This window comes from Myotis brandtii, unplaced genomic scaffold, assembly GCF_000412655.1.
Source record: "Myotis brandtii unplaced genomic scaffold, ASM41265v1 scaffold363, whole genome shotgun sequence".
NCBI lineage: Eukaryota > Metazoa > Chordata > Mammalia > Chiroptera > Vespertilionidae > Myotis > Myotis brandtii.
This window is the reverse complement of record NW_005363938.1, coordinates 1,048,676-1,070,445: the sequence shown is the minus strand read 5'-3', so window position 1 is coordinate 1,070,445 and position 21,770 is coordinate 1,048,676. Positions and strand designations below refer to the sequence as shown.

The window sequence follows — 21,770 nt, the reverse complement described above, 5'->3', positions numbered from 1 at the left end:
AAAAGGAAATTTAGAGTTTATAATAAAACTAGTGGTCTGGTGCACAGATTTGTGCACATTGAAAGGAAATTAACTAGAGGAAATTAATTAGAAGAAAGCATTATTCGCCCTTTATAATAGAAGTGTCAGAGATGAAAGAAAATTAGTACAATGTATAATAAAATAATATATAAATAAATAACATAACAAAAACATATAAAAACAAAAACATGATATAAAAACATTGATAAAAGCAATGACTGATAAATTGATTAAACTTATTCTAATATCTCCCTGTACACCACATTAAGAGTAAAAACACTTTCAGAGTGCTTGACTAATTTCCCTTGTGATGAAGTATTTACAACTTTAACGTCAGATGCTCTTCGAACTCGAGAGAAAGCAACATATAACTGACCATGTCTGGAAACGGGTTCAGGTAGGAATATTCCTACGCTGTCTAGAGTTTGTCCTTGTGATTAATAGTCATTGTAAATGCTGGCATCATGGGAAACTGTCTTCGAATTAATTTAAATGGGAGGCCAAATGGGGACAAATCAATTCTTGGAATCAGGACAACCTCTCCTTCTGCAGATCCTATTAATACTTCAGCTTCGATTATGTTAGGTCGCAATCTTGTGATAATAAATCTAGTACCATTACAAAGACCTCATTTACTACTAATATTTCTCAGTAGCATGATGATCACACCTACTTTCAATTTTAATTTATGACACGGCATTCCCGAAGGAGTAATATTATTAAGAAATTTGATGGAAAAATTCTCCTTTTTGGCATCATCCATTGAATCGATGGAATCACTTTCTTTCAGCTTCAGAGGTACGTTATACCAATAATAGTTGGTCTTCAGATACATTTTGTCTGTGACACTGGCTTCTTTAGGCTTCAGAGGTACGTTGTGCCAATAGCTGGTCTTCAGACATACTCTGTTGACGCTGCTTTCTTTCAGCTTCAGAATGTCGACAAAAACAACCAAATTCACGATCGACAGTGACAGATCGAAACACACGCATGTGATTGGTGCCAGTGAGAGCTTTGTATGTATTGCGCATGCGCTAGTCAACGTTTATTTTTAAATTGCCAGTGCTTGTCATATGTACCAGCCGGTTGGTCGGTCGTACGGTCAGTCACTTAGCCTTTTATATATATATATAATTTCGGATTTGACATTGCTTCTGGTAAAAATTTGACTATTAAGTTAGGAGGAGAAAAATAGCATGGTCATGTAACTCAATATGGTAAAGATGTCGATCAAATCAGGTCCCAATAAAAATCCCTGCAGGTTGTGCTTGCTTTGTAGAGATTTAGAAAGTGATTCTAACCTTTATATGGAAATGCAAAGCACAAAGAATGGCCATGGCAGCTCTAAAGAAGAAGAGCAGAGCTGGGAGAGCCATACCACCAGATACCGACAATTATTACAAAGCCAGTTTACTCACACGGTGTGGTGCTGGTGCAAGGACAGAACCACAGACACATCGAGATCAGAAAATGCAGGAACAGACTCCCACATACATCGGCCTTGGAGTTATCACAAAGGTGACACCCACTGCAGTTCCATTAAATGGCACTGGCCACACTGGATATTCATACAGGAAAAAGTACTGCTCCTGATGGACCCCTACCTCATATCATCTTCAAAAACCTAAATGTGGCCCTAGCCAGTTTGGCTCAGTGGAAAGAGCACCGGCCTGCAGACTGAAGGGCTCTGGGTTTGATTCTGGTCAAGGGCATGTACCTTGATTGCAGGCTCGATCCCCGGCCCTGGTCTGGGGAGTGCGAAGGCAACCAATCAATGTGTCTCTTTCATATCAATGTTTTTCTCTCTCCCCCTTCCACTCTCTCTAAAAAAAAATCAATGGAAAAATATCCTTAGGCAAGGATTAATAAAAACAAACAAAATTCCTAAATGTGAATTTTGAAAACAATAAAGCTTTTAGAAGAAAACTAGGATAATATCTTCATGGCCTTTGGATAGAAAATATTTCTTAAACAGGACACAAAAAGCACTAAATACAAGGGACACCTTTAAGAGGGTGAAAAGACAAGCCAAAGCCACTGAAGAAATATTTATAATACATTTTTTTTTCTGACAAAGGCCTCATATCTACCATATACTAAGAGTCTTGCAAATCAGTAAGAAAAAGACAGAAAACCCAATGGGAAAATCTTGGGTAAGCATATCACAAGAAAGCATCTCCTAATGATCAATAAATATGTGAACAAGACCTTAACCTCAACAGGTAGGAGGAAAATGCAAATGAAATGCACAACAGAACACCACCACACATCCAGAAGGATTGCTGCTAGACCAACACTGCCAATACCAACTACTTAGAATAGTCAGGACTGTCCCATACACAACTGCCAGAACTGTGCACTGGGATAACCACTCTGGAGAACTATTTCACAGTATCTACTTAAAAAAACCCATGCCTATCCTCTGACCCACCAATTCCATTCCTGACGGACACCTGACAAAGACATATATTTGTCAGCCATAAGATGCAGGCGAGGATATTTATTATGTCATTTTTCATATCAGCCCCAATGGGAAGCAACCCAACTGTCCATCAAGAGTATGATGGGTAGATAAATTACAGCATACTATTCAGCAAAAATGAACTGCTATTTGCACCAGTGAAGATGCATCTCACAAACATGTTGAGCAAAAGGAGCCAGACACACGTGTACTACAGGTTTGCATTTATATAATGTTCAAAAGCAGGCAAAACTAATCTACAGGATAGAAGTCAGGCTAGTCACCGAGAGAGGGACTGATAATGTTGCATGTCTTTTTAAAAAAATTTTTATTTAATAATTTTAGAGAGAGAGGGAAAAGGAGAAACACTGATCTGCTGTTCTACCTATCTCTGCATTTATTCGTTATTGTATGTGCCCGGACTGAGGATCAAACCCGCAACCTTGGCATATTGGGACAATGCTCTAACCAACCAAGCCACTTGGCCAGGGCTAATGATAATGTTCCACTTATTTTTTTAAATTAAATAATTTGTACAATGTCCTTTTTAAAAAATATTTTTATTGATTTCAGAGAGGAAGGGAGAGAGAAACATCAATGACGAGAGAGAATCACTGGAGATCGAGCCCACAGCCCGGGCATGTGCCCTTGACTGGAATCGAACTCAGGACCCTTTAGTCCACAGGTTGACGCTCCATCCACTAAGCCGAACCGGCCAGGGCATGTTCCATTTCTTGATGCAGGTGGTAATATGGGCATGCTTACTTTGGCATCAATTTTCACTTATGACTTATGAACTTTTCTGTATGTAAGATATACTTCATTTAAAAAAGTTTATTCAAAAATGCTGGTTAAGCAGTTGTCAAGTTCCAAAGTTAGGTGCTTTTGTACCAATTTCCCTAAAAGCACCAAACTGAGGCCCCCCCAATGACTTCTTTTTACTGTGCTACTCCTGGCATCGGAATGCAAACAATGGCATTTTCTTCTCTGGTGGCTGACACCTATTAAAGAAGAGGTGACAGGGTGGCTGATACCATGCAGTCAACTTCATTGAGGCCAAGGCTTTACCATCATATAAGCTGTGGTACTGACACCAGTGAGACTCTGAATTCCACATTCTGAAAGTGGGCTCTGCGGTGATGACGAGAATGGGGTGGGGTCCACAGTTGGATGACCTTTCTCAACTGAGATTTAGGAAGCCTGTGTTTGAAGCCAGTTCTGGCCTTGTTAACAGCTAACTAACTTTACATTCATTTGAGTCTTTTTAACCTGCTTTATGTTTTGCTAAATACTTGAAGTATTTGAAATTAAGTTTCTTGAAGGTTCGATGAGATGACAAGTATTTTAAATCTTATTTTTGAATTATGAAAACATTTTATTTAAATCAGAGTTTCTTAACCTTATCCTATATAATAAAAGCCTAATATGCAAACTGTCCCCTCAACTGGGAGTTTGACCACTCACTATGACGTGCGCTGACCACCAGGGGTTGGTGTGGAACACTGTGGGCATCGGCAACACGCTGCGACCTCTCACCAGCCATCTGGGGGCAGGGGTGATGGGGATGGAGGTGAGGTGAGAATGCAGCTACATGGGGGTGGGGGTGATGGGGATGGAGGTGTGGTGAGAATGTGGGGTGTCCACTGAGCTCGCTCTCACTCCCCCTGCTACCCTCCTCCAGGACGCCAGGGCTTGTGCACTGGGGAAGCCCCTGCGCTCAGGTGCTGGGCGCCTGCGAGGAGCCCGCCCCTGTGTGGCATCTTCTGGGTAAGCCAGGCTGCAGCCGCCAGGACCACAGGGGCCGGTCAGGCTCCCCATGGGTTCGCACAGGAGCCGGTCTGTGAGGCTGGTCAGGAGAGACTGCGCTGCCCACCCGGCTTCCGTATGGTGACGCTGTGTGGCCCAGAGGCCTATGCTGCGCCACAGCCTGCGGCGTCCGGCCGCACTCACCACATCACCGCGTGGAGACTTGGGCACCATGACTCAGGTGGAGGGGGGTGTGCAGGTGCCCAGGTGCTGCCCAGGGTCCAGAGGTCAGCTGGGACCTGCCCTTCACACCAGATACTCACACTTTGATTGCCACCCAGGCCTATGGACCGCAGCCATGCACGAATTTCATGCACCGGGCCTCTAGTATTCAATATTGTCCTTGTAAGGAGCCTTTTTAGACAGTTTTTCCTTATTGCTCTCCCTATGAAATTTTAATACCATGGATATGCTGAATGCTTGTCTATGTATTGTATCTATGTATATTCTTTATTAAATTAAAAATGTAAGATTCTCTTCAACCAACTTTTGGTCCTTTGTGAATGAAATTATCTCCTTGAGAATACATAATTTCAGTGAATTATTCTATTCATGCTCTTTTTGGTTGAGATTCTACAATACTCCTGGTTACTATGATGAACAATTCACTATTTAATTCAACCTTTAAAGTAATGGAAATAAATTGACGTTGCTTTCCCCCAAATCAAGAGGGAAAAAGTGGGGGTTTGGAGGAGACTAATGTGATCACTGTGTGGATGAGAAACCTGAAGTTGAGAGAGATGGCATGACCTTCCAGGAACCTTTAGCCAGTGTGTGGGATTATAGCCCTGTGAATTCAGGCTCTTGCTCCTTCCATGGTACCGAAGGCTGCGTTATCAAGAAAATCCCACTACTGCAGGCACTGCAGGACCTCCACATTTAGTTTCTCGTAATGGAGTTTTGGTAAAAAATGTGTTAAAGCCATCTCCATTTCTAGACCTGGAAGCTAAACAGAACTGATGCTCAGTCTTTGTGTGGGGAAATAGTACTGAAGAACCACGGGCTTGCCTCCTCCTGGTCCCTGGATCTTCCTGTGTGAAGTTTTCCTTGGACGGGTTGGCTTGGTCACTTCAGTGGTGGGAATGTTGGTGGAGGAGGGGGGACTGGAAGCCTTGGGAAGACAAAGAACTGAAGAGTTCAGAAGCTCACTCCTCAGATGTATTCTTCCCATCTACAAAGCCAGTCCCATGCAGCCAATATCCTTCATTACAGGAAAGACTATTTCATAGACAGCACAAAAAATCTTTTCATGGGGTTTCAGTTGACCAGTTTCCTCGTCTGGGAATGGAACCAACAATATCAGTCCTCGTAGAGTAACCATGTGGATGATGATGATGTGAAGGGTTGAGCACACTGCCTGGGGCATCATCAGGAGCACACACACACGTGTGCCATCGTTTCTGTTACTATCATGGAGCCCAAGGAGGGTGGAGGCAGTGGGGATACCTCCGACGTGGACAGAGCTGCCAAGTGGTGTCGTTCGTTTCTGATGCTCTTTCAGCTCTTGGCCTTCCTGGTCCCCTGCCAATGTCAACAGCTGTCTCAGGCCTGCTTGCTCTTAAAATAGTAACACGCTACAAGGTTCTTCCCTCCTTCATCTCCGTGCCCTGATGTTGTAGATTTAAGTGCTTCACAGTAAAGTCTGAATGACTAGTCTAACCTTGCTTGACATATTTGGTTCTTGAAAGAAAACAGTGAAGTGATAACCATTAGCATATGCAGAGGTCTTTCTTACAGAGAAGCTGCTTAGTGGGTCTGTTTTCCACTCCCCGGGGAGGAATGCTTAGCCTCCTGTAGAACACAAGTCCAGTGTCTCCAGATCATGTGATTACAAGTCAAGGGGCTTGACCCAGAGAATAATTTTTCCTTGTATGAGATTTGATCTTTTTCTAGAGTTTCTTTTCCAAGTTGAATATAAATATCCCTTCCTCCTAAAAAGTGAACAAAGTGAAGGATGGGGGCTTTGCATTTTTACCTGTTTCCCAGAAAAAGCATTTGAGGATGCATAACTGGAAGTTTCTTTTATTACATAATTAAAATAAGCCATGGATGTCTTGCTATGGATTCAATCGCAGAAACTGCCAGAACTCACTCCCTCTATCCCTCCCAATTGGGCTCAAACTGTGGAAACATGTTTCTTCTCCATGGTTGTTGGTCACAAAGACTTTTCATTCACTGTCTTTTGGGACATCTATCTTGTTCCTTCTTTTCCATTATCACTGCCCTTTCATCTTCTGGGATCTACTTTACTGCAAAATTTCCAACTGCTTTTCCTATTTCCAGACTCCTCTTCAGTACTGGCGTCAAATGATTCTTTCCTGCATGTTGATTTTACCACGTCAGTGTAGCCTCTGAAACAACTACCACATCAAACTTAGAGTCTGCCCGATTTCAGGTTCCTGCAGACATCGGCCCTACTCAATCCTGTCCTCCACTTTCTTTAAAAACAAATCGTATTATTTAACAGGCCATTCTTCTCACCATCCCATAAACAGGCACTGCACTCTGTACCTCCACTCACATTGTTCCTCTTTGCTTAGAGGGCCCTTCCCAGTTTCAGGCCCTTCCCCACATACACATGCTGCCTTTTTCATAAAACTTTCTTCAGGTTTTATGGTTCTGCTTTTTTTTTTTTTTTTTTAAACTGTTTTACCAGCTCTTATGCTTTTCTCATAGCATTTACCACTAGGCAAATCTTTCTTGGATGCGTAATTGTGAAAAGTCATTTCTAACTTAAAAATTCAGAACTGACTTTGGAGGACAAAACCGAGTGGCATGCAGGCTATTCTCACTGTGCTGACTTCAGACACTGTATGAGAAGCTTTGATGGCAATAAAATGAAAACGGTCATTAAGCACAAATAAATCACAACATCCAACCTTCAGTAACTAATGGATCCTCATAAAAACCACAGTAAAATCCACTTCAGGAGCCAGCCCCGCCCCAGCCCCATACTTGAGTGGCGCAGGCAGGATGGTCTGGTAGTTGTAGTGCTGCTGCTGTTGGCTCAGGATCTGTAGTTGCAGGAACAGCTGCTGCTGCTGGAGCAGGCGGGCGTAGTTGGAATCCAGCTGCGGCTCGTTCTTCTCACCTTTCTGGTCTGGTGGAATGTACTGGTGGTACTTTAACTTCTTTACCCGTGGTTTGGGGTCTTTGCATTTTTTGCTACGGTGCTTGTCATTTGGATTCTTGGGGTGGCTTTGCTATTTGTGAGAAAAAGGGAATAAGAACATTTTAAGAGATGCCACCACATGCAATCTATTTTACAGTGCCTCAGGATTTGGAATGAAAAAGCAACACAGCTTGGGAACTGGTAGAGCCACCGTGGAAAGCAACATACCAGATACATTTAGAGAGCCAGGAAAACATTCACATATTCCCTTGACCAAGAAATGTTGCTCCTAAGAACTCATTTCTCCTGCTATCGTGTTCCCTCAGACTACGGGCAAGATGCTCAGCTTAGCATCATCCATTCACATTCAACAACAGTCACTCTCAGTCTTCTGTGTAGACACATTGCCAAGTGCTTCCATATATTATCTCCCAGTGAAAAACACATTGTACATTAAGTATACAACAGAAAAAAGATTAGGTATATTTCACTATAACTATGTAATATTTTATAATCATTAAAAAACAATGGAGCCTGCCCAGCGTGGCTCAGTGATTGAACCAGGAGGTCACGGTTCGATTCCCAGTCAGGGCACATGCCTGGGTTGTGGGCTCAATCCCCAGTGGGGGTCAACAGGAGGCAGCCAATCAGTGATTCTCTCTCATCATTGAAGTTTCTCTCTCTCTCTCTTCCTTTCTGAAATCAATAAAAATATACAGACAGTCCTCGGGTTACGTTGGACTCGACATACGTCGTTATGTCGCCATCTCCCATTTATAAAAAAAAAAAAGTCCCGTCATTTCGACATATGTACATATGTGCTTTATGTTTTTTTATTATTTATTTACCTCAAGTAAAGGTCAGGAATTGTTATCTTTCTTTTAAATTTTTTTTGCTGTTTCACTTCATTACTGCTGTGTATGTGTTCCATGTGAGCGTCGTAGGTGCTTATGTTGGTGGGTCCCGACTTACGGCGAAAATCGCATTAACGTCACGCCGTAGGAACGGATCTCCGACGTAACCTGAGGGCCTACTGTATTTTTAAAAAATCAATGGAGAATATGCAAAAACAGAAAAATGCTTGTAATGAGAATCAAGCGGAATAAAGGCTATGCATTTCTATGGAAAGTACACACACACAAAAATACTGAGCAATGTAAATATGTGTTTAAAATTTTTTCAAAAAAATATTTTTATTTTGAAAATGGTGTGTGAGACCCCATTTTATGATTAAGATTCAGATGACTCCTGAGTTTTCTTTCTCCTCCATTCATAAGTTACCAGATCACTTTCTACTTTTTAGTACTCATATTATAACTTTGTTTGGAAAAAAACAGTCCACCAACAAAACTATAAGGTATAATTATTCCTAAGCTTCCTTAGGTAAAATACTCAGTAAGAAGACTTTTGAGAAGTACTACATTAAATATGGCTATTGGTGTGATCATTTTATATGTGTTCATATTCGAGTTAGGAAATTTAAAAAAAAACAACAAAGAAAAAAAGACCAGAAACCATCGCTATTAATATTTACTTTTTGCCCACAGATATCCTCATGGCAACTCCCTCCCCTCTTTTAGATCTCGCCCAAGCATGCTACTAGGAATAGAAACATCTCTCCTTGTCTGCTCGCAGCCCCAGTCCTCACTTTATCTTCACCGCCAGCCCTCTCTTGTTTTGCTGTTTACCTCTCAGTCCTAATCAAGGTGGGGTGCTTTGTCATGTTTCCTTCACTGCTTCACTGACTCTCATACCCAGAACAGTGTCTGGCACATCACAAGTGCTAGATAAGTATTTGCTGAGTAAGTTAATGATGAATGTGTATGCAATTAGAAATCACTTGAATTATCACTTACTACACATCACAATGTCAGAAAATATCCTTGCCCACTAAAAATCCTCCTGTAATCTCACAATATTAATCAGTTCATTGTCATGTGCTTATGTTTTTATCAATAATACATTTTATTTCCAGTCTTTTCAAACTGAGCATAACAATGAATGGGGTCTGGGTTTTGGAGTTGTGACTGTAACTGTTAGGTAATGGTAAAACACTGACTCGACTGCGACCAGGAAGCTACCTGTTGACAAGAGAGGGGACACAAACACAAGAACCAGTGTTCCTCAGACCAAATCTGCTATTACCTATTAGCTGGGACATGTTTATTCTCTCAGGAAGCGAGGATGGGAAACAGCTTTCCTCATAGAAAAAGCCAAACAATTGTGGTCTGTTTCCTAATATGTACCGTCCTTTCCTCCACTGGCAGAGTCCTAGGGTTACCTTCCCAACCCCTGAACCTCACATTCTTACACAATGCCTGTTGCCGCTGAACCAAGGCCCTCCTTAAAGACAGACATAGTGAAGAGCAGAACTTTGAAGAGTAGGAGAGGCAGAGAACAAATTCTCAGTCTCTACAGGGAAAGATGGGTTGGCATTCAAATGCTCTTTGTGCCATTGTGGTACATGCTTGGGGATGTGGGAGGAGGTAAGAGCTGATTTTATTGAAGCAGTTGCCACTTGGCACCCTCTGGAATTTCTGGCTCCAATACTTAGCAATGGTAGATGGTGAACTATATTGCTATATACCCTTGAAGCCACATAGACTCAGCCACACTGACAAAGAGAGCCAGGAGTAGAAAGAGAACCTCCTGTCAAGGACAAGGACAGGCTCAGGGGCAGATGGCGATGAGGACTGTGCCTCTGAAGAACCTTGCAATGGGTTAACTGAGAAGGCAGAAAGAGGGCTGGCCTGGAACTTGGGAGACTGAGTCCTTCCTGGCCTGGTCACTTCACTTCTTTGGGCCTCAGTCTCCTCATCTGAAAGGTAGTAAGAGGGTTATCTGGCTCCCTAATGTCCTTTTTTAGTTTGAGATCTGTGTTCTGCTAGTTTTGGCAAAAGGCACATTGAAATGATTAAACTCCTCCGCAGGTTATCCGCTACCCCCACTTTATTCAGCAGTTCTAAGTACACTTCAAAAAACTTGAAAAATGTACTATAGAGTCCACATTTTAATATTCTTTGGGACTTATTCTGAGTTATTCTGACCAAGTAAAACACTAGGGAACAATGCCACAAATCTGCAGCTTATCTGGAGAACAAACCAAGCTTCATCTGGCCAAATCTGCTAAATCAAAAAACCATGCTTACTTCTTTAAACCTTTAACCTGTCATGTAATATATCTGGAATACCACTGAGTTTAACCTTGTGTAGAAAGTCCAGAATCATGTTACCATTAAAGATCTGTTTGTGAGATTTGGGACTCGCGTGAAAGCACCTCCATCTACCCTGTGTCCCTTGTTCCGTCTTGATGGCCCGGGTGGGGGCAGGACTGGGCACTGCTGAGAGAATGACCCCTACACCCTTCCTCGTGGCTCCAGTAGTTTATACACACCATAGTTTGTGCTGTTCTGTGATTGCAGAATAATAGGTGGTGTATTGAAGGTGGTAGTTTCAAATATTAAGGCCTGGTCTAGCCAAGTCCTCCCATGCTTTTGTTTTCAAGGCTTCAGGCTAACAGGCAGGCTGGGCGATGTGGACACATGCCTTTGTCTTACATGTGTGGGGCTACAGACAAGAGTCACAAGATACTCAAACCAGTTTGTATGTGGGGTACCCACCTTTACCAGTGTTGGCCCAGGCTTTGCTGAGGACACAGTGTTTGAGGGGAGCACAGGAGCTGTGGACCTTATGGGGGGCTGATCCGTAGTAGCAGGAGTTTTCAAGAATTCAGGAACTGCTGGGGACACTGTAGTAAACTGGTGGAAAAGGCAGAAAGGGAACAAGTCTGTGAAATCAATGACAGTAAAAATAGAAAAACCAGAATTATAAGGGAATGACCTCATTTTAAAAAACATCCTACTACAAAAGAAACAAAAGGAAAGTATACTATTATGTTGGAGACCCAGATGGAGGAATAACATGTCTTACCTCCATAAAACCAATTATTTAGTCTTTGCCCCAATAGTATAAAAAAGCTAAATCTAAATAGGGTTAGATTGATTAAACTATAGTGTTTTCTCAGGAATATGGTCAGACCCGCCCTTTTTTGGCAGAAAAAAAAGTACAAGACTCTTGTAAAAATGGTCAAAACAATACATGGTATTCGTAAGGTTTGCTTGCCATACAGGTCGCGCTAATCCGGGCTAATTCAAATGTCATCTTTAGTCTTTGTTTCAGGGCCTGATGAGCCCCTCCACCACACCCAGACCCACCATCAGGCAGCATCTGGGAGAAAGCTTCACTCCTGCAGGCCCACTCCTGCACATGTCCTTAAGTGTGGCTCACAGCTCATGCTCCTACCTCCAAACCCAACTAGGTATTCATCACCCTCTCCCCCCATCTCTTGCAAAGAAAATATGGCGACTATTTTTGGTAAGATTGACCTGTTTCATGGGCAGCACCCTCACACTTAAAGCAAGAAGTTAATTTGTTACCTGGGCAATTATTCAATTTCAATTTGGGATCATATATTAACAAAGGAAACCACAGAAGGTTTGGCTAGGTTTTCATCAACCACCTAACAGTCGATTCCAGCTAGCACTCTACTTTAAGTATTCATTTACTGGAAAGACATATTACTATTACAATGAATCAGTCAAATCTTGCCTATTGATTACTACTTGGGTTTACTATTACTAGCCTTATCTTAAGGAAAAATGTCTTTATCACAACGTTTCCAAACAACTCTCAAATTCATTACAACAATCAAAGTCAGTTCTCTTGTTGAAGTATTTGGGTTTAAAAATAGCAAATTGTATTTTCCCTCCTTAAAATAAATGACCTGAAAAGTCAGAGGGCTATTAGCTGCAAGAAATATGAAGCTTGGCACATACTAGATACTCAATAAATGTTTGTTTAATGGGTGAATGGAAATTCCTTGTGGCTTTACTCATGCTAGGTCACACTCTCAAGCCTGCTGGGCCTGTATGTGTGTGAGTGTGCAATTAATTGTGCTGCCCATGTCAACTCTCTGACATTTTTTATTTTGCCATTGATTTCAGCTTTTAAGTAATTATCAGTAACCGTAAGTGTTGACAATAGAAAAGACTTGCTTTTTAAAAAATGGCTACACTCAGTTTCATTTTCAAACAAACGAAAGGAAGAACTTATCCAAAGTGTTGACACCTATGCTCCAGGCTGACTTCCGCCCCCAATGGTCCTGCGACGCCAGCTCCTCGATGGACCTCTGGCATGAAGTGAAAGATGTCAACCAGCTGATCATTGCTCTAAGGGCTAGGGTTCTAAGTTATTTGTTTTCCTTTCACTTTGTACATTTTTGGGAAATACTTATCTCTGGGTCAATTTTCACACAGGGGAAAAACATTCCTTGGCTATTAAATAATTGGCATATGAAGTAGAATCAGACATTGAATTTTAAAATATATATTTCCTTGCAGATAAATTCTACTAACCTGGCAGCTATTTTACCAGTCCAGCCCCCACTGGCTGTTTTGATAGTAATGATGCATTTGAGAGCAGTCAGTGTTAATAATCTGAAAAATAACCCAGGAGCATGAATGTGGTGTTAACTGTTACATTTATGGAAACGTTTTGCCTATATTTCTAAACCCTGCCTAATTGACTTCAGCCCTGATTACTGACTGGTACTCCCATCTTCATAGCTCTTTTGGTATTTCAGTGTGACTTTGCTATTCGGAAAACCACAGATTCCAGCATAATACAAGAATAACTCAACTGAGATACCAGTGATTAACTTTACCTAATCTGAAAATAAATTCAGTTAAAAAGGAAGAAATAGCTAAACTCTGCTTTACATTTTGCCAATCTGTTTCACGTGCCTTAGCAAAACCCTCCAAAAAACCTTGGGTCATATCTAGATGTTAGAATCCTAGTGGCTAGAGTTACAAAAATAAAAATAAAAATAAAAATGTAGATATTAATGCTTCTTAAATGACAGTATTAAAAAAGGGATTAAGAGAGAATATCCAAGCAATAAAAAATACACTTATTTTATTTCACAGTAGGTTGAGCAATATGTTAAAATCTTAAGAGAATGCTTTAAATGTGCTTAAACTGCCACTGAGAACTAAGTTCACCTTATGTATTATCAAAATTCAGTCTCAAAATGATTCAGAATCTTTTCTCTAAGGAAACAAAAAAGCTGCAAACTTTTGCTTTGTTTTACTGGATCTGATCACTGTTCTCATCACAAGTAATAGGTCTCATGACTACTAGTTCTGTAACTGTCATCATAGCGTCATGAAAGGAAATGTCAGGAAACATTGTTGCCTAAGAGTGGATATTTATGTGTTAAATAAAACTCAAAGGAAAGCACTTCCAGTCTTAAAGACTGACCTTTCTCTTACTAGAAATTGCTATGGGAAAGTACGGATACAAAAGAAAAAAACAAGTCAGAGCAAATGTTTAAACTGACTCAAGTTTCATAACATTTCAGGGTCTAACACTGGTTCCTTCTGAAAAGATGATATACTTCCAAGGACCAATCACTGTTCTCTGGTAAGTTCCTTTTTCATTACAATTTCTTTACACAATTCAAGGGGACAAAAACTAGATAATTAAAGACAAAGGTGTTTTTTTTTTGCACTGTTGATTTAAAATCTATAATTAATGTGCTTTTATTTAAGAATGCATCAGAGATCTTAATTATGATGGTAATATGCAAATAGATTCAAAATGAAACTATTTAAAAAATATTTTTTCCATATTCCAATCCCCAAATAAAATGAACACTAGTCAGTGAATAAGTTGATTATAAATAAAAACATGTGCTTTGAAAATTTAATAGGTAGATGGATATTTTATGTTTGTATTTAAACATTTCATTATTAGAGCAAGTAGTTGAACATTAAAAGTGAATTAACCCATTAGCACAACATCACCTGAACAGTTAGTTGTTACTTGATTGCCTAATTAGCAGTGAGGTTTTGCATGTATCCCTCTCATTTAAAAATCTATTTTTAAAATAAATTGTGGTAAAATATACATAACATAAAATTTTCCATTTAAACCATTTAAAGTGGAGGTGACTGGAGGATCAGGGGAAGGCACTGCCCCCATCACCCCACTGCTGCTGCCGAAGTGGGCCTAAGCCGTCAGTAGGCCATCCCCTGAGGGCTCCCAGACTGTGAGAGGGGGCAGGCTGGGCTGAGGGAGCCCCCCTCCAGTGCACGAATTTTCGTGCACCGGGCCTCTAGTTTGTAATAAAAGTTAGTATAATGCTGATTATCTAATGAATGTATGCATGGCTTACCTATTAGACCTTGCATATTCTCTCTGTTAGCTTAAATCTAAGGTTTCTATATTATTTGGCAAAAAGTCATCTACCTGAAAGTTATTGATACACTGGGGAAAAATAGTAGATAGTTTACCAAATTTTCCTAAGCTTGTCTTCTTGAAAATGCACAGAGTAACTGACCAACAAGGTTCCTTGAAGCACTACTTTGAATTCAGCACAGGCTTGTCAGACCACACTTACAGTTAAACATCTGTGTTTATAATAATGAATTAAATGGCTTCAGAAATTGCTGAGAGAAAAGTCTTCAGATGAAAAGAACCAGTGTAAGAGCTCCCAGTACCCACATGTGGCTAGCTGTCCTTAATTTCCTACAGCTTTCCACTGTTCAAGAGTTGCTCAAACATAAAAGAAACTGAGCTCCAATACATGATGTGTGTTCCCTTTATATTTTGGTAAATTCCTTTCCAGCTGTACTTTAATCAGAATTGAAAAGACAAGAGAAAAGTCCAAGGGAAAGCAGTTTTAGTCTCTTACAGACCACACAGAAACACATCTATAATAAAAGCGTAATATGCTAATTAGACCGGACAGAGGACAACCTTCCGGACGAAGCCGGGGCTGCGAGGGCCGAGGCAACGTGCCTCGGCTGTGAGGGCCGAGCCCCTTGCATGAATTTCATGCATCGGGCCTCTAGTATTCAATAATTGTTTTCACTGTTAAAACCTACATCTTAAAGGAAAAACGTGTTGGTGTACTGTACTGTCCACATTGCAAGGTCATTAGCATTTCAGCACTGGGGTTTTAAGAGAAGTGCTTGGAAAATCTGTTCTTTACTTAGATATTATGAGTTAAATTTTTTGGTAGGGAATGTTTCTTCTATTTGAATACTTTGCTGTAGGACTTAATCCTCTGGTATCTGTGTTCTGAAAAGAATGAAGGAGACTATAGTCAAAAGACATTTTGGAATAAAGCAAAGCATTAAGAAATCTTGAGCTTAATTTTCTCTCAACTAATTATCTGTAATAAAACTTTTAAAGAATCTAAAAGAAATTCCCTACACTGGCCTTGAACTTTATATTAGGCCAAGTGTTCAAAAAAAAAAAAAAATGAACAGGGAACCCAGCCGGTGTGGCTCAGTGGTTGAGCATCGACCTTTGCACGAGGAGGTTAATGGTTCGATTCCTGGTCACAGGTCACATGCCAAGATTGCAGGCTGGATCCCCAGCAGGGGGTATGCAGGAGGCAGGCAATCAATGTTGCACTTACAGTTAAACATCTGTGTTTATAATAATGAATTAAATGGCTTCAGAAATTGCTGAGAGAAAAGTCTTCAGATGAAAAGAACCAGTGTAAGAGCTCCCAGTACCCACATGTGGCTAGCTGTCCTTAATTTCCTACAGCTTTCCACTGTTCAAGAGTTGCTCAAACATAAAAGAAACTGAGCTCCAATACATGATGTGTGTTCCCTTTATATTTTGGTAAATTCCTTTCCAGCTGTACTTTAATCAGAATTGAAAAGACAAGAGAAAAGTCCAAGGGAAAGCAGTTTTAGTCTCTTACAGACCACACAGAAACACATCTATAATAAAAGCGTAATATGCTAATTAGACCGGACAGAGGACAACCTTCCGGACGAAGCCGGGGCTGCGAGGGCCGAGGCAACGTGCCTCGGCTGTGAGGGCCGAGCCCCTTGCATGAATTTCATGCATCGGGCCTCTAGTATTCAATAATTGTTTTCACTGTTAAAACCTACATCTTAAAGGAAAAACGTGTTGGTGTACTGTACTGTCCACATTGCAAGGTCATTAGCATTTCAGCACTGGGGTTTTAAGAGAAGTGCTTGGAAAATCTGTTCTTTACTTAGATATTATGAGTTAAATTTTTTGGTAGGGAATGTTTCTTCTATTTGAATACTTTGCTGTAGGACTTAATCCTCTGGTATCTGTGTTCTGAAAAGAATGAAGGAGACTATAGTCAAAAGACATTTTGGAATAAAGCAAAGCATTAAGAAATCTTGAGCTTAATTTTCTCTCAACTAATTATCTGTAATAAAACTTTTAAAGAATCTAAAAGAAATTCCCTACACTGGCCTTGAACTTTATATTAGGCCAAGTGTTCAAAAAAAAAAAAAAATGAACAGGGAACCCAGCCGGTGTGGCTCAGTGGTTGAGCATCGACCTTTGCACGAGGAGGTTAATGGTTCGATTCCTGGTCACAGGTCACATGCCAAGATTGCAGGCTGGATCCCCAGCAGGGGGTATGCAGGAGGCAGGCAATCAATGTTGATGTTTCTATCTCTCTCTCTCCCTCTCCTTTCCTCTCTCTCTAAAAATCAATAACAACATACATTTCAAAAAATGAACAGGAAAACTAGAAAAATTCATTTAAGCCATAGGATTAAATGTGCAGGATTAAATGATTAGGCAACATATGTAAAACACTGGTTCAAGTAAACAAGAAGCAAAGTGAATGCTATGCAGTGCTACTCCAAGTATGGTCTGCGGACCTTTGTTACCTGCCTGCGACAAGGATAGGAAGACTAACGGAAATCTGATGTCACCCCACTACTTTCATTGTATTTTACAAGAAAATTAGTCCACAACGCTTTGGAAATTAAACAAACTATATAAAAAACAAACACACACCAGTCTTTCCCTACAGGCAGTTGAACGACCACTGTTCTATAGCAACTAAAGTCACCATCAAACTCTTCCACAGTTCCCATTAAAAACTAAGAATCTCAAGAATATCTGAAATATAAGACATTTATGTTGCTCTTTTATTATCTTTGCCCTATAAGGACTATTTTAATATTAGTAATGAGACTGACTTGGGGGGGGGGTGAGGTACAATGGTAATTTTAAAGCAGGAAAAAGTATATTGCAGAGATCATCTCCTAGGATTTTTCATTTATTAAGGCAGTAAGCACTGCTTGTGTTGGATCCTGTGTGTTCAGTATGAAGTTACTAAGATAAAATGATGGGACATCCCTACCTGTTGGAAACTTCATGTCTAATGAGAAGCAGTGTTTTCACATAGGTTCTTTCCCCTTGAACTACTATAATGTGAAAGGAATTATATTTAGGGAGATAAATATATTTTTTATATATCAAGTGAGATGCCTGGATAAGTTCTATAAACAACACTAGATAACAGTGAAAATAAAATACAAAATTTGCCAAAACAGTATAGCACAGTTAACAGAGAGATACTTCTTTAATTACATGAATAAAAGTATAAATAATAAGAATCTTTGTTAGATTCCTTACTTATAAATACTACAAGGGAATTTTATGAAGGACACACAAGCCTTCATAAAATTTAAGAAGGCCTTGAGGCATATGGTACAGAAATTACATAACAAGTAAAGTTGCAGTGAGCCAGCTCTGATTCTGGGTTCTTTTACTTGAATGTGTAAGTAGGGAGTGTACCGTACTCGAAAGTGGGTATCTGCCCACAGGCTCAGTTAACAGATAAAGAGCAGACTATTAATGGTCTGCACACAGCAGGCAGAAATGGTGTCGCAGCAACACTAAAGCATGTTATAAAAACTGTTTAAGTTCAAGAATGATCTAAGGCAGTGATGGCGAACCTTTTGAGCTTGGCGTGTCAGCATTTTGAAAAACCCTAACTTAACTCTGGTGCCGTGTCACATATAGAAATTTTTTTATATTTGCAACCATAGTAAAACAAAGACTTATATTTTTGATATTTATTTTATATATTTAAATGCCATTTAACAAAGAAAAATCAACCAAAAAAATGAGTTGAAAATTTAATAGGTAGATGGCATAGGTTCGCCATCACTGATCTAAGGCAATAAATAGAGTATACTTATTTTTTAAGAAACACGGCTATTCCTTTTTTTCCTTCAAGGAATTCTGGAATGTAAGCCCAATAGATAGGACTACCTTTGGTTAAAGTTTCTGACTTACAAACTTAGCTGGAGACCAAGTTTCAGGAGCAAAGTAAAAAACCTAATAGTATAAGCCATCTTGGGAAAAGGAGAATGAGTCTGCACAGGTGAACTGTCGTGAAGCCATTACCAGGTAGATGGCTGAATTTTTTTGTGTTACTAAAAATTCTGTGTTACTAAAAGCTAAGGCCATGCTATTAGCTGTCTAATATCCTGACCTACTCAGACAGAAGCAGAAAAGAACCCAAATGGATAAGTAGAACTGTGTTTTAATGTTATTTACTTTCATACTTGACATTCTTTTTAGCCCTGTTTTTAAAGCTCAAAACCAGAGTACAGCAAATATGTGAGAACATAGTAGGGGCTGGTTTTCCTTGCTCTCTCTTTCTGCCTGCTTAGACCTTGGACCATGGGCTGGTCCCTGACCCATTCTTCTTCCAGGCCAGGTTCCAGTAAAGCTCAGGGGCTAGTCACTCTTGCCCTGTAAACTTGGACAGGAGCATAGGAACTGTAGCTACCCACACCACCTTTGATGAGTCCAAGCTGGAGAGGCTCTGTTCTCAAAGGAAGAACACAAACACTGCTTCTGCAAACTGGATGCTAGTCAGCCTCATGGTGCTGAGTTCAGTTCAATGTTTACTGAGCACTTTTCCTGAACTAGGGCCTATGCTAGATGTTAAAGACACACACACACACACACACACACACACACACACACACACACACACACCCCTCTTGTCCTCTAAGAGTCAAAGTTCTTCTCATAGGCCAGTGATGGCGAACCTTTTGAGCTTGGCGTGTCAGCATTTTGAAAAACCCTAACTTAACTCTGGTGCCGTGTCACATATAGAAATTTTTTTATATTTGCAACCATAGTAAAACAAAGACTTATATTTTTGATATTTATTTTATATATTTAAATGCCATTTAACAAAGAAAAATCAACCAAAAAAATGAGTTCACGTGTCACCTCTGACACGCGTGTCATAGGTTCGCTATCACTGTCATAGGCTTACACTTTCACATTTTATTTAGAGGCATAGACACAATAACAAAGAAATTAATATAGTTCAGATTATAGTAATTAGTACAAGGAAGAAAATAATGCTGAAAGACAAACAGATATTCATGAAAGAGAAGAAATGCTGTAAGAAAATATGCAAATATTTTAAATCTCCAAACTTCCATACTTCTCTGAACCCAGGCCTCCCCTGGTATAAGAGTTAAGGCAGATAACTGTTAAATTCCTTTCCAACTAAAAAAATTCTATGATGTTAGATTTTAACAAGGACATTTTCTACTGAACTTGACTAATCCCATTAAGTAGCTCAATAATTTTGACTTTAACCCCCCCCCCCCCACCCCGCCCCAAAGCCTAGACTTTTGCCTCATTACTTCAAAGAAAGCAAGATGGGTAACCAGCAACTCTATTGGAGCCATCAGAGAAGATTCAGCCAGGATTCTCATTCTTGCCATGTCTGCTCAAATTTACATGGTCTGATCTGGAAATATGGCCTCAATATGTGCCCCCAGTGTTTCAGTCAGTGCATGAAGGATATAGACTTCATTAAGTTGGACCAGGTAAACTTCCATGAATGGGTCACTTAAGACATCTCCCCTGCCCTAACCGGTTTGGCTCAGTGGATAGAGCATCAGTCTGCGGACTCAAGGGTCCCAGGTTCGATTCCGGTCAAGGGCATGTACCTTGGTTGCAGGCACATCCCCAGTAGGGGGTGTGCAGGAGGCAGCTGATCGATGTTTCTAACTCTCTATCCCTCTCCCTTCCTCTCTGTAAAAAAATCAATTAAAAAAAAAAAAAGACATCTCCCTTACCACAGAATGCTATCTCTTGTACATGAAATAAAAAACTTCAGTTATTTAAAAAAACACAAAAAACCCCCAAAGCCTAGCAGCCATTTTTAACAGGGGCCCTTCATGCAAACTGCTCTTTATAGAGAATTCTGCACTGAACTACCAGCCTCTGCACTGACCTGCCAGCCTGTACAGTGTTTCTGCCATCTGAGCCACCCCTTATAAAGGAATTCCTGGAATCCTACTTCAACCAATAGGACTGAGGCTTTCTCCACCTAATTGGAGTTGTGCAGCTCTGACCAACCAGAGTGGTTCTATTCTGACCAATCAGGACAGTGCCTTTTGAACCAATCAAAATGCGAGGATTTGGAGTCCTCATTTGCATGAAGACAGACCAATCAGGGCAAAGGGGTGGTGACTTCTGTCCACATAAGCCAGCTACCTTCTGGCTCTGAGAGTATACTTTCCTTTTTCACTGAACACTGCATTTCCCTGGCTGAGCTAAAACAAAGATGTCTTATCAGAGCGCAGAGTAGACCAGTGAGGACCAGAGCAGAGCTGTCTACCCAGAGAGAGGCCTGGCCTCAGGGCTACCTTACAGCTATGCTGTTTTCACAGCCAAGCTGTATCACAGTTGAGCTGTTTTGCACTATTAAGCTTCCTTCTTCAACACACACCAAATTGGGGATTCCTAATGGGGCTGAATTGGTGTTAATAACCATCAGTTGACAACTATAAGGAGAGAACAACAAATTATATACAGCATAAGAGTTCTTATAAAACCAAAAGAAACATGAACACCCACTGAAAAATAAGAAATGTGTATTTCCAATGCAATTATAAAAAATATTTTAGATTCTTTTGCATGCACTAGATTTTCAGTTCCTAATACAATCTGACACATAAAAGGTGCTCAATATATAATTGTTGAACAGGAGAAACCAAGATGGTGGCATAGGTAAACACCGGAAATTGCTGCCTCACACAACTACTTCAAAAATACAACTAAAAGACAAAACGGACATCATCCAGAACCACAGGAAGGCTGGCTGAGTGGAAATTCTACAACTAGAAGGAAAGAGAAAAGCACACAGAGACTCAGAGGAGCTGCGGAAGTAAAGTGCAGAGGTACGGAGGTGCATGCACGTGGAAAGGGCTGGCAACTGAGGACACGGTAGTCTTTTTCAATCAGGAGGGAGTCTCAAGCTCCCAACTGCTCTGAACTCCAGTTCCAGGCAAGTCTCTGGGGACCCAGACTCATACGGGGAGCAACTGGACTATCTGGCATCAGTTGGAAGGGCGGCTTTCTCTCAGAGGTGCTTGTAGCGATTACTGGGACATTAGGGTAGGACTGAGGAGCAGCCATACCTGCTTGCTCCGCCCTGTTGATCCCCTGAGACCCCGCCCCACCCAAGCTGTGCGC

The 21,770-nt window shown here is 40.6% G+C and overlaps 1 protein-coding gene, 1 long non-coding RNA gene and 1 pseudogene across 6 annotated transcripts in view; 2 read left to right on the top strand and 1 right to left on the bottom strand.

Moving 5' to 3' along the window:
• The window catches only part of MKL2 (MKL/myocardin-like 2), a 184,178-nt gene that overhangs the window by 22,550 nt on the left and 139,858 nt on the right, over positions 1 to 21,770 (bottom strand). For all 5 annotated transcript variants that reach the window (XR_001363247.1, XM_005871973.2, XM_005871974.2 and 2 more), the window contains 2 exons: positions 11,021 to 11,158; positions 7,244 to 7,491 (listed from right to left, as the gene is read on the bottom strand). Coding sequence is in view for 4 of the 5 variants with exons in the window: in XM_005871973.2 (XP_005872035.1) it covers positions 7,244 to 7,491; positions 11,021 to 11,158 (386 nt within the window). In the remaining variant the exon portion in view is untranslated. The remainder of the gene's footprint in view (positions 1 to 7,243; positions 7,492 to 11,020; positions 11,159 to 21,770) is intronic.
• The window catches only part of LOC102242069, an 86,511-nt gene that overhangs the window by 56,640 nt on the left and 8,101 nt on the right, over positions 1 to 21,770 (top strand). Inside the window, exon 4 of the long non-coding RNA XR_001363248.1 lies at positions 13,819 to 13,880. This is a non-coding gene — a long non-coding RNA (uncharacterized LOC102242069). The remainder of the gene's footprint in view (positions 1 to 13,818; positions 13,881 to 21,770) is intronic.
• On the top strand, positions 19,946 to 20,161 carry LOC102262094 (annotated as a pseudogene).